The sequence below is a fragment of the Budorcas taxicolor genome, chromosome 9, assembly GCF_023091745.1.
Source record: "Budorcas taxicolor isolate Tak-1 chromosome 9, Takin1.1, whole genome shotgun sequence".
In the NCBI taxonomy this organism is placed as follows: Eukaryota; Metazoa; Chordata; class Mammalia; order Artiodactyla; family Bovidae; genus Budorcas; species Budorcas taxicolor.
In genome coordinates, this window is record NC_068918.1 from 53,833,767 (window position 1) to 53,847,051 (window position 13,285).

The following is a 13,285-nucleotide window of genomic DNA, read 5'->3' on the forward strand; positions in this document are numbered from 1 at the left end:
ATATGAGGCTAAAATCTAAACTCTCCTTAATATTTGACTTCAAACAAAATTTCAGGCACAAGAAAGAATAAAAATTTTATCTCTTATCATGGTGAATTTGAAAGTTCCATTTAAGGCATGTCTGAAAGCTCAATTTTTCATGAAACAGAGTTTCATAAATTAAAGATTAAAATTAAAAAAAAAAAGAAAGCTTCATTACTAAAGCAAAACTTTGGGACAAAACACTGTAAAAATATATCCAGTCACTGTTCTTGCTGTTTCATTTAAATCCTATAGCTGTTTACCATAATAGACTGCCTGATTTAATTTCATTTAAACCTATACACTAAAATGAACTTTCAATGAGGAATGTAAATGATTTAACCAGTCAGAAGAAAAGTTATTAATCTGTTTAATGAACAAGTAAATAAAATCTTAGTATTCTAAAAGAAACTTCAAAGATTATTTGTTAAACTTCTATTATAGGCTTTGAAAGCTATTGGGACATCAGAGTTTGAATTAATCGGAGCTTGAACAATCTTATTCTGTTTAAACTTAGAAGAACCTAATTGTTAGCTATGAGAGTATACTTTCCAGGCATTGTACACAGCTGCACTGTACAGCTGCTCAAGGGACAGACTACTCAGAAATGAGAAAATGCACAGAATCTTGACTCTTTCATCAACTATATGTGCGTTCTAATATCTCATCTTAGTTTGAACTTCTTAATGAATCTTCTACAAATGTACATGGTTGAGTTAGCTAAATTTTTAGATTTAAGTACATTCAAAAAACTCATTCCTGAAGTTTATGAAATACAAAGCTGGTATACAATTTTAAAGCAGTTATCTATGAAACTAAGGGTCCCTAATCTTAAGGGAGTTGAAGTGAGTTTCTCTACCTTTTTTTTTTTTTTTTTACATCTTGAGTCTAGTCAGAAGACAGTTGAGATGAATCATTTGTTTAGGCTGGCATTTACTAGCTTATTTCTAGACTTAAGAAAACAAGGTAAAGAGAGACAATAAATGATGTTCTCTTCTAGGGAGTGGTCTACGTCAGCGGTTCTCAAAGAACGGCCTTCAGACCAGCAGCATCAGCACTGCCTGGGACCCTTCTAGAAACGCAAATTCCTGGGTCAGAGCACCGGGCTACACAATCAGAAACTCGGGATGGAGCCTAGATACCTGCATTTTACAAGCGCTCTGAGTGATTCTGATATATGCTATGGTCTCGAGCAATCACTTAGTTCATCAGAGTAGACAGCCAGTAGATTTTTAGGGCAGAAACAATCCTGATATAAAAAATATAAATTTCACTAGATTACACTTTGAGATCTATGTCTCAGAAATATAAATGTAGAAAATGAGCACAAAACTAATAGGAGGTAAGTCTATATAATTATATACTCTATATGACTATATAAGAGTATTATATACACTTTGTATATATGTTATACAATATATAAAACAGTATATTTAATTTATATCTTAATTTTTTTCATGGTGAAAAATAAATAGTAACTATTTCTGATTTACATTTATAAAAGTTTTATTGTTCTGTTTGTTTTAAACTCACTCTCATTTGCTGAATAGACTGATTAACACTAACCCTATGGAGAAATCATTACTAGGGATTAATCTAAATTCAGAGACAAGGATATTAAGGATATACAGGGTAAGTGATTTCCTTAAGCAGCTGGAGTTCAAACACAAGATTTCTGAGATGAATCTTCCCCTGTATCATGCAGCACTATGTTATTGATTATCATCTGGCATTTCTTTCCAATTTTTTTTTATTGTAGAAAAATACATATAAAATTATCATGAATTTTAAACCAAAACTTTTTATAAAAAGATAAAAAGAAAAGCACTATAATAAGAATAAAATATTCAAAGATACTTTTGGTCTAAACTAGAAAAACCAGCACATTAATTTTTCAGAGATAACTTCTGTCCCTTGAATTCAGCAGGTAGCCAACATAAAATTTTTTCAGGTTAAAGGTGCAAATCTTTGTTGCTCCTTCATATTTCTTACTATGTAAGTCCCAAGAAAATATACCTCTAAATGATTAAATATGCAATCCCAAAGTGAATATGGCAAAGATGATAACAAACAGGTCTGAAAACTGTAAGACACATAAGCACAGTATAAATAAATGCTTAGAAAATACACAAAGTTATTGAAAAGCAAAGTTAATATTAGACTATAATGAACAGGTTCAAAATTGGGAAAGGAGTATGCCAAGGCTGTTTACTGCCACCCTGCTTATTTAACTTACAGGCAGAGTACATCATGTAAAATGCCGGGTTGGATAAATCACAAGCTGGAATTAGGAATGCCAGGAGAAATGTCAACAACCTCAGATATGCAGATGATACCACTCTAATAAAGAGGAGAGTGAAAAAGCTGGCTTAAAACTCAACATTCAAGAAACAAAGATCATGGCCTCCGGTCTCATCACTTCATGGCAAACAGATGGGGAAAAAGTGGAAACAGTGACAGATTTTATTTTGGGGGGCTCCAAAATCACTGTGGATGGTGAATGCAGCCATGAAATTAAAAGATGCTTGCTCCTTGGAAGGAAAGTTATGACAAATCTGAACAGCATATTAAAAACCAGAGATAATTTTTGCCAACAAAAGGTCCATATAGTTGAAGCTATGGTTTTTCCAGTAGTCATGGACCCTAATAGTACTCTTGCCTGGAAAATCCCATGGACGGAGGAGCCTGGTAGGCTGCAGTCCATGGGGTCACTAAGAGTCGGGCACAACTGAGTGAGTTCACTTTCACTTTTCACTTTCATGCACTGGAGAAGGAAATGGCAACCCACTCCAGTTATTCTTGCCTGGAGAATCCCAGGGACAGAGGAGCCTGGTGGGCTGCCATCTATGGGGTCGCACAGAGTTGGACACGACTGAAGCAACTTAGCAGCAGCAGCATGTATGGATATAAGAGCTGGATCAAAAAGAACGCTGAATGCTGAAGAACTGATGCTTTCAAATTATGCTGCTGGAGAAGACTCTTCAAAGTCCCTTGGACAGCAAGGAGATTAAAGGAAATTAACCCTGAATATTCATTGGAAGGACTGATGCTCAAGCTGAAGCTCCAGTCCTTTGGCCACCTGATGTGAAGAACTGACTCACTGGAAAAGACCAATATGCAGGCAAAGATTGAGGGCAGGAGGAGAAGTGGGCAACAGAGGATGAGATGGTTGGATGGCATCAGCGACTCAATGGACATGAGTTTGAGCAAACTCAGGGAGACAGTGAAGGACAGGGAAGCCTGGAGTGCTGCAGTCCATGAAATAGCAAAGAGTCAGACACTACTGAGCCACTGAATACAGCAAATTTCTGCAACAGGCCAGCCTAGACATTCTCTCCTTTTGTCATCTCAATGGTTAAAGGTACTCTTTAAAAATCTCTTCTTGACCTCTGAAAGTACACTCTTGACAGAAACTTCTAGCTGGAAATACACTTGGCAACTCACTGACTCAATACAGCTAAGTTGTCTAATCTCAAAAAACTCAATAACATGCACACATCCTTTCCCACTGGTTCTTAAATTTCCTCTCTATCGAAATAACCTACTTTAGTGTCTGAAGACTTCCTATACTGCTCTGAAAAGATTACAGAGTTTATTAAAATGATTATTAAATCCAATCTAGAAGTGATTTTATATTATGGCCTAGTGTGGATTCTGCATCAGAAATAATTTTTGATAAAAGCCATTTTGCATTGTAATTACGTATGTAAACTATAGCTGAACAACATCAAAAAGAAGCCATTCTCAATATATTTTGAGAATTTTTTTAAAAGGAGGTAAATTAGTCTTTACCTATATAGAACACATGCCCTCCAGGAACTAATATTCTTTTATTCAAAATTTAATACATAGGGAGCCCAACCTGGTGCTTTGTGACAACCTAGATGGGTGGAGTGGCAGGGGAGGGAGGCTTAAGAGGGAAGGGATATATTAATATATATAATTATGACTGATTCACATTGATGTATGGCAGAGACCACCATAACATTATAAAGCAATTATCCTCCAATAAAAAAGAAAAGTTTGTATCAGTTAAACCCACAGAGTGCTAGGGCTTAACCTCAATCTCATCTTAATTTTACTACAATTTTCTAATAAACTTTTTCCTTAAAAAGGTATAAAGAGTCTGAAAATAAGTGTGACATCACACATTCTAATTGTAAGGGACTTGTTAAATACGTGAAGGTACATTCATTCAATAAAATATGATGCCACTCTTACAGCTATGTGTAAAAGAATAAAATTAGAACATTCTATAACACTAAATATGAAAATAAGCTCAAAATGAATTAAAGACCTAAATATAAGACTGAAAACCATAAAACTCTTAGAAGAAAACAGGCAGAACACTGACATAAATCATAGTAGTATTTGCTTGGCTCTGTCTCCTAAGGCAAAGGAAACAAAAACAAGAACAAACAAATGGGACCTAAATTAAACTTAAGGCTTTTGCAAAGAAAACCAACAAAACGAAAAGACAACTTTTGAATGGGAGTCAATATTTACAAATGATACTACTGATAAGGGATTAATATCCAACATATATAAACAGCTCATACAACTCAACTTCAAAAAAAGATAAATAATCTGATTAAAAAATGGGCAGAACTGAAGAGTCATTTTTCCAGAGAGTAAATGCAGACAGCCAACAGTCACATGAAGATTTTCAACACTAATCAACCAGGAAATGCAAATCAAAACCACAATGAGGTAGCACCTCACACCTATCAGAATGGCTATCATCAAAAAGAACACAAATAACCAATGCTGGCAAGGATGTGGAGGAAAGGAAACTCTTGTACACTGTTAAGGGGAATGTAAATTGGTTCAGACAATGTGAAAAATAGTATGGAGGTTTCTCAGGAAACTAAAAACAGAACTACTATATGACCTAGCAATTCCACTTCTTGATATGTATCTGAAAAAAACCCCAAACTACTAACTTGAAATGATATATGCACTGAATGTTTAACCTAAGTGTCCATCAATAGATAAATGGATAAAAGATGTGGGAATACATATACAGTAGAATACTACTCAGCCACAAAAAAGAATGAAACTTTTACCATTTGCAACAACATGGATGCACTTATAGGGTATTATGCTAAGGGAAATATGTCAGACAAATACTATGTATCACTTATACCTAGAATCTAAACAATAAACTAGTGAATGCTATGAAAAAGAAACAGACTCACAGACATGGTTACCAGTAGAGAGAAGGAAGGGTTAGGGGAATGTGATTAAGAGGTACAAACTACAATGTATAAAATAAGCTACTAGGATATACTGTACAACAGGGAATATGGCCAATATTTTACAACTGTAAGTGGAGTGTAGCCTTTAAAAATTATAAATAGCTGTATGATGTACACCTGAAACGTATATAATATTGCATATCAACTACATCACAATAAAGAAAGTTAATCTAAAAAAAAATAATACAATGCCACTCTTTAGTAGTGATATAAAATGATTTCCAAGATTAAGAAAACAAAATACAAAATAGTGTATGTATTTATCTTCTGTAAGACAGGGGAATAAACCTCCAAAATATATATAATTACTTGTTACTTGTATATGTGGAAAATATCTAAAGACTAATACATAAGAAACTAGCAACACTGGCTGTATCCAGGGAGGGTAAGTGGGTAGTGGAGGACTAAGGTGGGAGGGAACCTTTTCACTGTATATTATCTTTATCTTTGAATTATGTACCAGGTCCAAGTATTATTTATTTAAGAAAGAAAAAAACTCCCTCTTTTGATATTCCCCATGCTGTATAGTTAACTCATAATTTTCTAAGCTCATTACATCTTTCCTGGCACTATATTATCAATATGTAATGATATATATTTTTCCAAATCAAATCAATATCCACTTAGCAGTAGGGCCCAAAGTTGCATGGCTTCTATTTCTGACAGCCCTTACAAGAACATTAAAATGAGACCACCTACAGATTCCAAAACCACTATGTGGAAAAGAAAGTTGAGATCTGCAAGTGTTTCCAAAACAGACCACAGGAGAAACCTCATGTTCTAGCTTTTCCTTCTTGATTAAAAAAAAAAAAAAGTCTTCCTTTAGAACTGAGGTTTTATACCACCTTTAACAATCACATTTCTATAGGATTATCAAGATCCAATACTTCACTATGCAATGCATATTAGAGTGTACAGTTTTGTTAAAAATAAACTCAGTAAATTTTTGTGCATATTCTTTTTCATGAAGGAAAAAAAAAGAATAAAACAGCAACAAATATATCCATATTCCTACCTTCAAAGATTTGTCACTGGTCAACAGTGCAACTTGCTTTTGTGAAGATTGCTTTTCCACATACCTAAAATTTTTACCACCGCATACACAAAAACAGAGAATGAAAATTTTAAATACTTGAATAGCATATGGAAATAAAGAACTACCTAGATTGGTGGCTACAATCTTTTATTTCTTTTCAAAAATAAATTCAAGTCATGGTCAAGTCCTTAAATCAGGTGCATTTCTTAGTCTAGGGGTCTAATACTAAACAAAGGCCATAAACTTCACAAACAGGAAATGTTACTTATAAAAAGTAACAATACTGCAAATTATGCCCCCCTGCAAAAATTTCTTTATGCCAAATATCTCAATTAAAAACAAAGTGTTTTATTTTGCTCTAAAAAAAAAGTTCTTTTTCCTTTACCCACTTCAAAATTAACTGGCTCTGAAATCCCTTATTTTGCCCCAACTCTTTTACAAGATATACTAAATATGTACTTCTCTTTTTACCTTCTAAATGATGGCAGACGTCGGATGTTTTCACATTGATTAGCAGATAAAAAATGTGTTCTTCTCTTGGCTTCTGGGAGATTACAGCACAGAACACTGAGGGGCTGGGAATAAAAATGTTCTAATAGAGAAAGCTGAAAGAAAAGTGAAGATTAAATATAGTTGCTATATTTGACAGTAAATCTCTTGCCCCATGTCTGCTCAATATTACTTTTTAAACAGCAAAAGTATTTATGGCACTAATATATTTAACAATGTCACAATAAAACTACAAACAATGCATACATGGCTATACAACTAGAATATTTTAGGGCTCCAATTTTTTTGCAGACAAGGTCAGAAAATTGTAGTCTCTGAAGTATAAACTGAAAGAAACGAACGTAAGGGGATAGATCAGCTATCTGCAGAAGCTGCTCACTTACAATTAACAATAGTTGTGATGGAAATGTGACTGTGGTGTGATCTAATAGTCTAACAGATGCTCAAATATTCCTAAAAAAATACCAATCTAAAATTGGGGTAAAAACTGGTCTGCTAAATTAAAAAAAAATGCTACAATAGCAGAAGCCTTGCTTACTGATAAAAAATAAATAAATAACAAAAAATGAGACATGTCCAAAGAAAGTGTATCTTTTAAAACTCAGTTTTGTCATGGAGGAAAAGACAGCACATATTTGGTAGCTACGTGTAGTCCTATAAGAAGAATGCTGTGGCCTCTCCAGTACAAGGGGGACTGATTTTCCAGCTTCTACCATAACTCGTAAGATGTATTTTACAAGACTATGCACATGTTTAAAAATTCCTGACTCTAAGCAAGCTTCTCATGACCAGTTTGGTTTTTCCAGGTACCTTGTACCGAAGAGAGAGCTCCCTAGATAGGGTAGAAAACAAATTCTGGTCATTGGAAAATAGATTCCCCACCACAAATTAATAAATTAACATGCTAGCCTATATATTAGTCTTAAGGTGTTTGAGCTTGACCTTTCATGCATAAACTAATAATGAATTTTTGAGCCTGTAGAGCTGAAGACCAAATATCCAAGACTAAAGAAAATCCTCCAGAACAGTCCATTCTACAGGAGGTATAGGGCTATAAAGCAAAGGGGCAGCCTAAGTTGGAAACAAGTACAAAATAAAAAGACTGTTTGTGCCAAATGCTACATTATCGTTCCACATACTAACATAGTCTTCTTCCTTGCTTATATACAGTTATATTAATGTGATTATATTTATTTCAATGTTAATACTACTTTTTAAACACGAGAAAAGTAAAAACCAAACACAATATGGGACTTGCTGGGGAAGAGGGCTAGAAATAAATCACCTAAGTTAGAGGACAGCTGTAGATAAAGTCAAGAACCCAGTGACACTCAGCTATTTAGTTCAAGTGTGTTGTCAATATTTGGGTCAATTAACAAGTTGGTTATATCTACCTAATGAGGGAAGGACTTAAACATACAGTGATTATATGCCCTATTGCACCTTCTATAGAAATAAAGACTTACACAGAGTATTTCCCACTGATGATTAAAATTTACATTCAAAAACTAAACTTTAAACATTCAAAACATGAAAATCATGGCATCCAGTCCCATCATTTCAAGGCGAACAGATGTGCAAACAGTGACAGACTTTATTTTCCTGGGCTCCAAAATCACTGCAGATGGTGACTGCAGACACTTGCTCCTTGGAAGAAAAGCTATGACAAACCTAGAAAGCGTACTAAAAGCAGAGACATTACTTTGTTGACAAAGGTCCATATAGTCAAGGCTATGGTTTTTCCAGGAGTCAGGTATGGATGTGAGAGCTGGACCATAAAAAAGGCTGAGAGCCTTAGAACTGATGCTTTTGAACTGTGGTGTTGGAGAAGACTCTTGAGAGTCCCTAGATCAAACCAGTCAATACTAAAGAAATCAATCCTGAATTTCACTGGAAGGACTGATGCTGAAGCTCCAGTACTTTGGCCACCTGATGCGAAGAGCTGACTCATTAGAAAACACCCTGATGCTGGGAAAGACTGAAAGCAGGAGGAGGAGAAGGAGACAACAGAGGACGAGATGGTTGGATGGCATCACCGATTCAATGGACATGAGGTTTGAGCAACCTCCAGGAGATGGTGAAGGACAAGAAGACCTGGCATGCTGCAGTCCATCGGGTCACAAAGAGTCAAACATGACTGAGCAATGGAACAACTGATGATTAGGAAAACTGGACAAATGGGGTACTGAGATTCTGCTGTCTGATCTTGGCCAAGCTACTTAATCTTAGTCTCTGTTTCTCAAGTGCAAAACTGGAGATAATAATACATATCAATGGAGCAATGTTAATACTTAATAAAGTACCTAACATAAATAATCAGGAACCTAAAAAAATCATCTAATCAGATCCCTTCATTTTACAGATGAGAAAACTGAGACACAGAAAGATTAAGTAACCTGGTTAATACATTAAAAAATAATCTTTATTCATATGCATTTATTTCTATTTTTGGCTGCGTTGGGTCTTCATTGCTGCACAGACTTTCCCTAGTTGCAGTGAGTGGGGGCTATTCTCTAGTTGTCGTATGCAGGATTCTCACTACAGTGGCTTCTCTTGTTGCAAACACAGGCACTAGGCACATGGGTTTCAGTAGTTGCAGCACCAGGGCTTAATGCTCTCGTGCCATCTTCCCCAACCAGGGATCAACTTCGTGTCCCTAGCATTGGCAGGTGGGTTCCCAACCACTGGACCACCAGGAAAGCCCTAACATGCTTTTTTTTCTACTCACTTTCTCAATTGTATGTGAGCCTACAGTGTATATTTCCTTTTCCTTTGACTTCAGTGAAACATTTTCCTGTTGGCTTTCCTTACTGTTTCTAGTCTCCTTTTCCGTTGCTCACTCTTATACTTAGCTTGCTTTAGGGTTCTGTTCTTAGCTCTTTCCTCACTCCTCTAGGTGATACTTCATCCTCATGACACAGCTTCAACCACCTACCTTTCAATGATAAATCCTAAGTATTTATAGTCCAGATCTTTCTCCTGGGTACAAATTTTTATATCCAAAGTGCCCTAAATTTACCATACATAGAAAGAAACATCCTTTTCTGACAAATGGGTTCTAGGCTTTATTTAAACATGTACACTTAATAAATGGTACCAAACCATCTGCTAAGCTAGAACCTGTGTGTAAGATGCTCCTCTCTTACGTATCCCATCAGCCACAAGATTCTGTCTCATCTTTAAATCTGTCTCCTTCTCCCTAGTCTCATCATCACTACCTGAGTTTAGCCCTTCTCCTAACTTGTCTAGACTATTATCCTGTGCTTAGTTGTGTCCAACTCTTTGCAAACCATGGACTGTAGCCTGCCAGGCTCCTCTGTCCATGGGATTCTCCAGGCAAGAACTACTGGAGTGGGTAAACATTTCCTTCTCCAGATTTTTCCAACCCAGGGATCAAACCTGGGTCTCCTGTATTGCAGGTGGATTCTTTACCTTCTGAGCCACCAGGGAAGTAGTACCCCTCCAACAGAGCTCTCTCTCTCTCTACTGTTGCCTTTCCAGCTTTGACCCAGCAAGCTCCTGTTCCTTAGGATACACTTCTGTTCTCTATGGAATCCCCAGGCATGTTTCTCTAATAGCACTGACTACTCAAGAGCTGCAGTTCTACTTTTCTGCCTCCTTCAGTAAACAATAAGCAATTTGAAGACAGAGATTTCTTTGTCCTCTGTATCTCCAGGGGTAGCCCAGCGCTTAAGAATAGACTCTCAATAAACACTTATGAAGTAAATAAACAAATAAATGAAATGAATGAGAGAAGTAAAATTAGAAAGTTGTTATATCTCAATTTCATTTAACATCACACTTCCCTGGTGGCTAAACTGGTAAGGAATCCACCTGCAATGCAGGAGACTGGGTTCGATCCCTGGGTTGGGAAAATGCCCTGGAGAAGGGAAGGATACCCACTCCGGTATTCTGGCTGGAGAATTCCATGGACTCTGGAGTCTAAAGGGTTGGAAAGAATTGGACACGACTGAGCGACTTTCTAAAATGGACTGGAATGGGTGAATTTAACTCAGATGACCATTATATCTACTACTGTGGGCAGGAATCCCTCAGAAGAAATGGAGTAGCCATCATGGTCAACAAGAGAGTCTGAAATGTAGTACTTGGTTGCAATCTCAAAAACGACAGAATGATCTCTGTTCGTTTCCAAGGCAAACCATTCAATATCACAATTATCCAAGCCTATGCCCCAACCAGTAATGCTGAAGAAGCTGAAGTTGAACGGTTCTATGAAGACCTATAAGACCTTTTAGAACTAACACCCAAAAAAGATGTCTTTTTCATTATAAGGGACTGGAATGCAAAAGTAGGAAGTCAAGAAACACCTGGAGTAACAGGCAAATTTGGCCGTGAAATATGGAATGAAACAGACCAAAGGCTAATAGAGTTTTGCCAAGAGAATGCATGATCATAGCAAACACTCTCTTCCAACAACACAAGAGAAGACTCTACACATGGACATCACCAGATGGTCAACACCAAAATCAGACTTTCTTATATTCTTTGCAGCCAAAGATAGAGAAGCTCTCTACAGTCAGCAAAAACAAGACAGGGAGCTGACTGTGACTCAGATCATGAACTCCTTATTGCTAAATTCAGACTTAAATTGAAGAAAGTGGGGAAAACCACTAGACCATTCAGGTATGACCTAAATCAAATCCCTTATGATTATACAGTGGAAGTGAGAAATAGATTTAAGGGATTACATCTGACAGACAGAATGCCTGAACTATGGATGGAGGTTCCTGACATTGTACAGGAGACAAGGATCAAGAACATTCCCATAGAAAAGAAATGCAAAAAAGCAAAATGGCTGTCTGAGAAGGCCTTACAAATAGCTGTGAAGAGAAGAGAAGTGAAAAGCAAAGAAGAAAAGGAAAGATATAAGCATCTGAATGCAGAGTTCCAAAGAACTGCAAGAAGAGATAAGAAAGCCTTCTTAGCGATCAATGCAAAGAAATAGAGGAAAACAACAGAATGGGAAAGACTAGAGATCTCCTCAAGAAAATTAGAGATACCAAGGGAATATTTCATGCAAAGACGGGCTCGATAAAGGACAGAAGTGGTCTGGACATAACAGAAGCAGAAGATATTAAGAAGAGGTGGCAAGAATACACAGAAGAACTGTACGAAAAAGAGCTTCATGACCCAGATAATCACGATGGTGTGATCACTCATCTAGAGCCAGCCATCCTGGAATGTGAAGTCAAGTGGGTGTTAGAAAGCATCACTACAAATAAAGCTAGTGGAAGTGATGGAATTCCAGTTGAGCTATTTCAAATCCTCAAAGATAATGCTGTGAAAGTGCTGCACTCAATATGCCAGCAAATTTGGAAAACTCAGCAGTGGCCACAGGACTGGAAAATGTGTTTTCATTCCAATCCCAAAGAATGGCAAGGCCAAAGAATGCTCAAACTACTGCACAATTGCACTCATCTCACATGCTAGTCAAGTAATGCTTGAAATTCTCCAGGCCAGGCTTCAGCAATACGTGAACCGTGAAGTTCCAGATGTTCAAGCTGGTTTTAGAAAAGGCAGAGGAACCAGAGATTAAATTGCCAACATCTGCTGTATCATGGAAAAAGCAAGAGAGTTCCAGAAAAACATCTATTTCTGCTTTATTGACTATGCCAAAGCCTTGGACTGTGTAGATCACAATAAACTGCGGAAAATTCTGAAAGAGATGGGAATACCAGACCACCTGACCTGCCTCTTGAGAAACCTATATGCAGGTCAGGAAGCATATAGACATGGACATGGAACAACAGACTGGTTCCAAATAGGAAAAGGAGTATGTCAAGGGTGTAATATTGTCACCCTACTTATTTAACTTCTATGCAGGGTACATCATGAGAAACGCTGGGCTGGATGAAGCACAATCTGGAATCAAGACTGCTGGGAGAAATATCAATAACCTCAGATATGCAGATGACACTACCCTTATGGCAGTGAAGAACTAAAGATCCTCTTGATGAGTGAAAGAGGAAAGTGAAAAAGTTGGCTTAAAGCTAAACATTCAGAAAACGAAGATCATGGCATCCAGTCCCATCACTTCATGGCAAATAGATGGGGAAACAGTGGAAACAGTGGCTGACTTTATTTATTTGGGCTCCAAAATCACTGCAGATGGTGACTGCAGCCATGAAATTAAAAGACACTCCTTGGAAGGAAAGTTATGACCAACCCAGACAGCATATTAGAAAGCAGAGACATTACTTTGCCAACAAAGTTCCGTCTAGTCAAGGCTATGGTTTTTCCTATGGTCATGTATGGCTGTGAGAGTTGGACTATAAAGAAAGCTGAATGCCGAAGAATTGATGCATTTGAACTGTGGTGCTGGAGAAGACTCTTGCGAGTCCCTTGGACTGCAAGGAGATCCAACCAGTCCATCCTAAAGGAGAATAGTCCTGGGTGTTCATTGGAAGGACTGATGCTAAAGCTGAAACTCCAATACTTT

At 36.9% G+C, this 13,285-nt stretch overlaps 1 protein-coding gene across 2 annotated transcripts in view; it reads right to left on the reverse strand.

The window, feature by feature from the left end:
- ORC3 (origin recognition complex subunit 3) overlaps positions 1 to 13,285 on the reverse strand; it is a 70,572-nt gene that overhangs the window by 32,221 nt on the left and 25,066 nt on the right. For both annotated transcript variants that reach the window (XM_052645846.1, XM_052645845.1), the window contains exons 10-11: positions 6,787 to 6,920; positions 6,295 to 6,358 (exon numbers count right to left, since the gene is read on the reverse strand). In XM_052645846.1, coding sequence (XP_052501806.1) covers positions 6,295 to 6,358; positions 6,787 to 6,920 — 198 coding nt within the window. The remainder of the gene's footprint in view (positions 1 to 6,294; positions 6,359 to 6,786; positions 6,921 to 13,285) is intronic.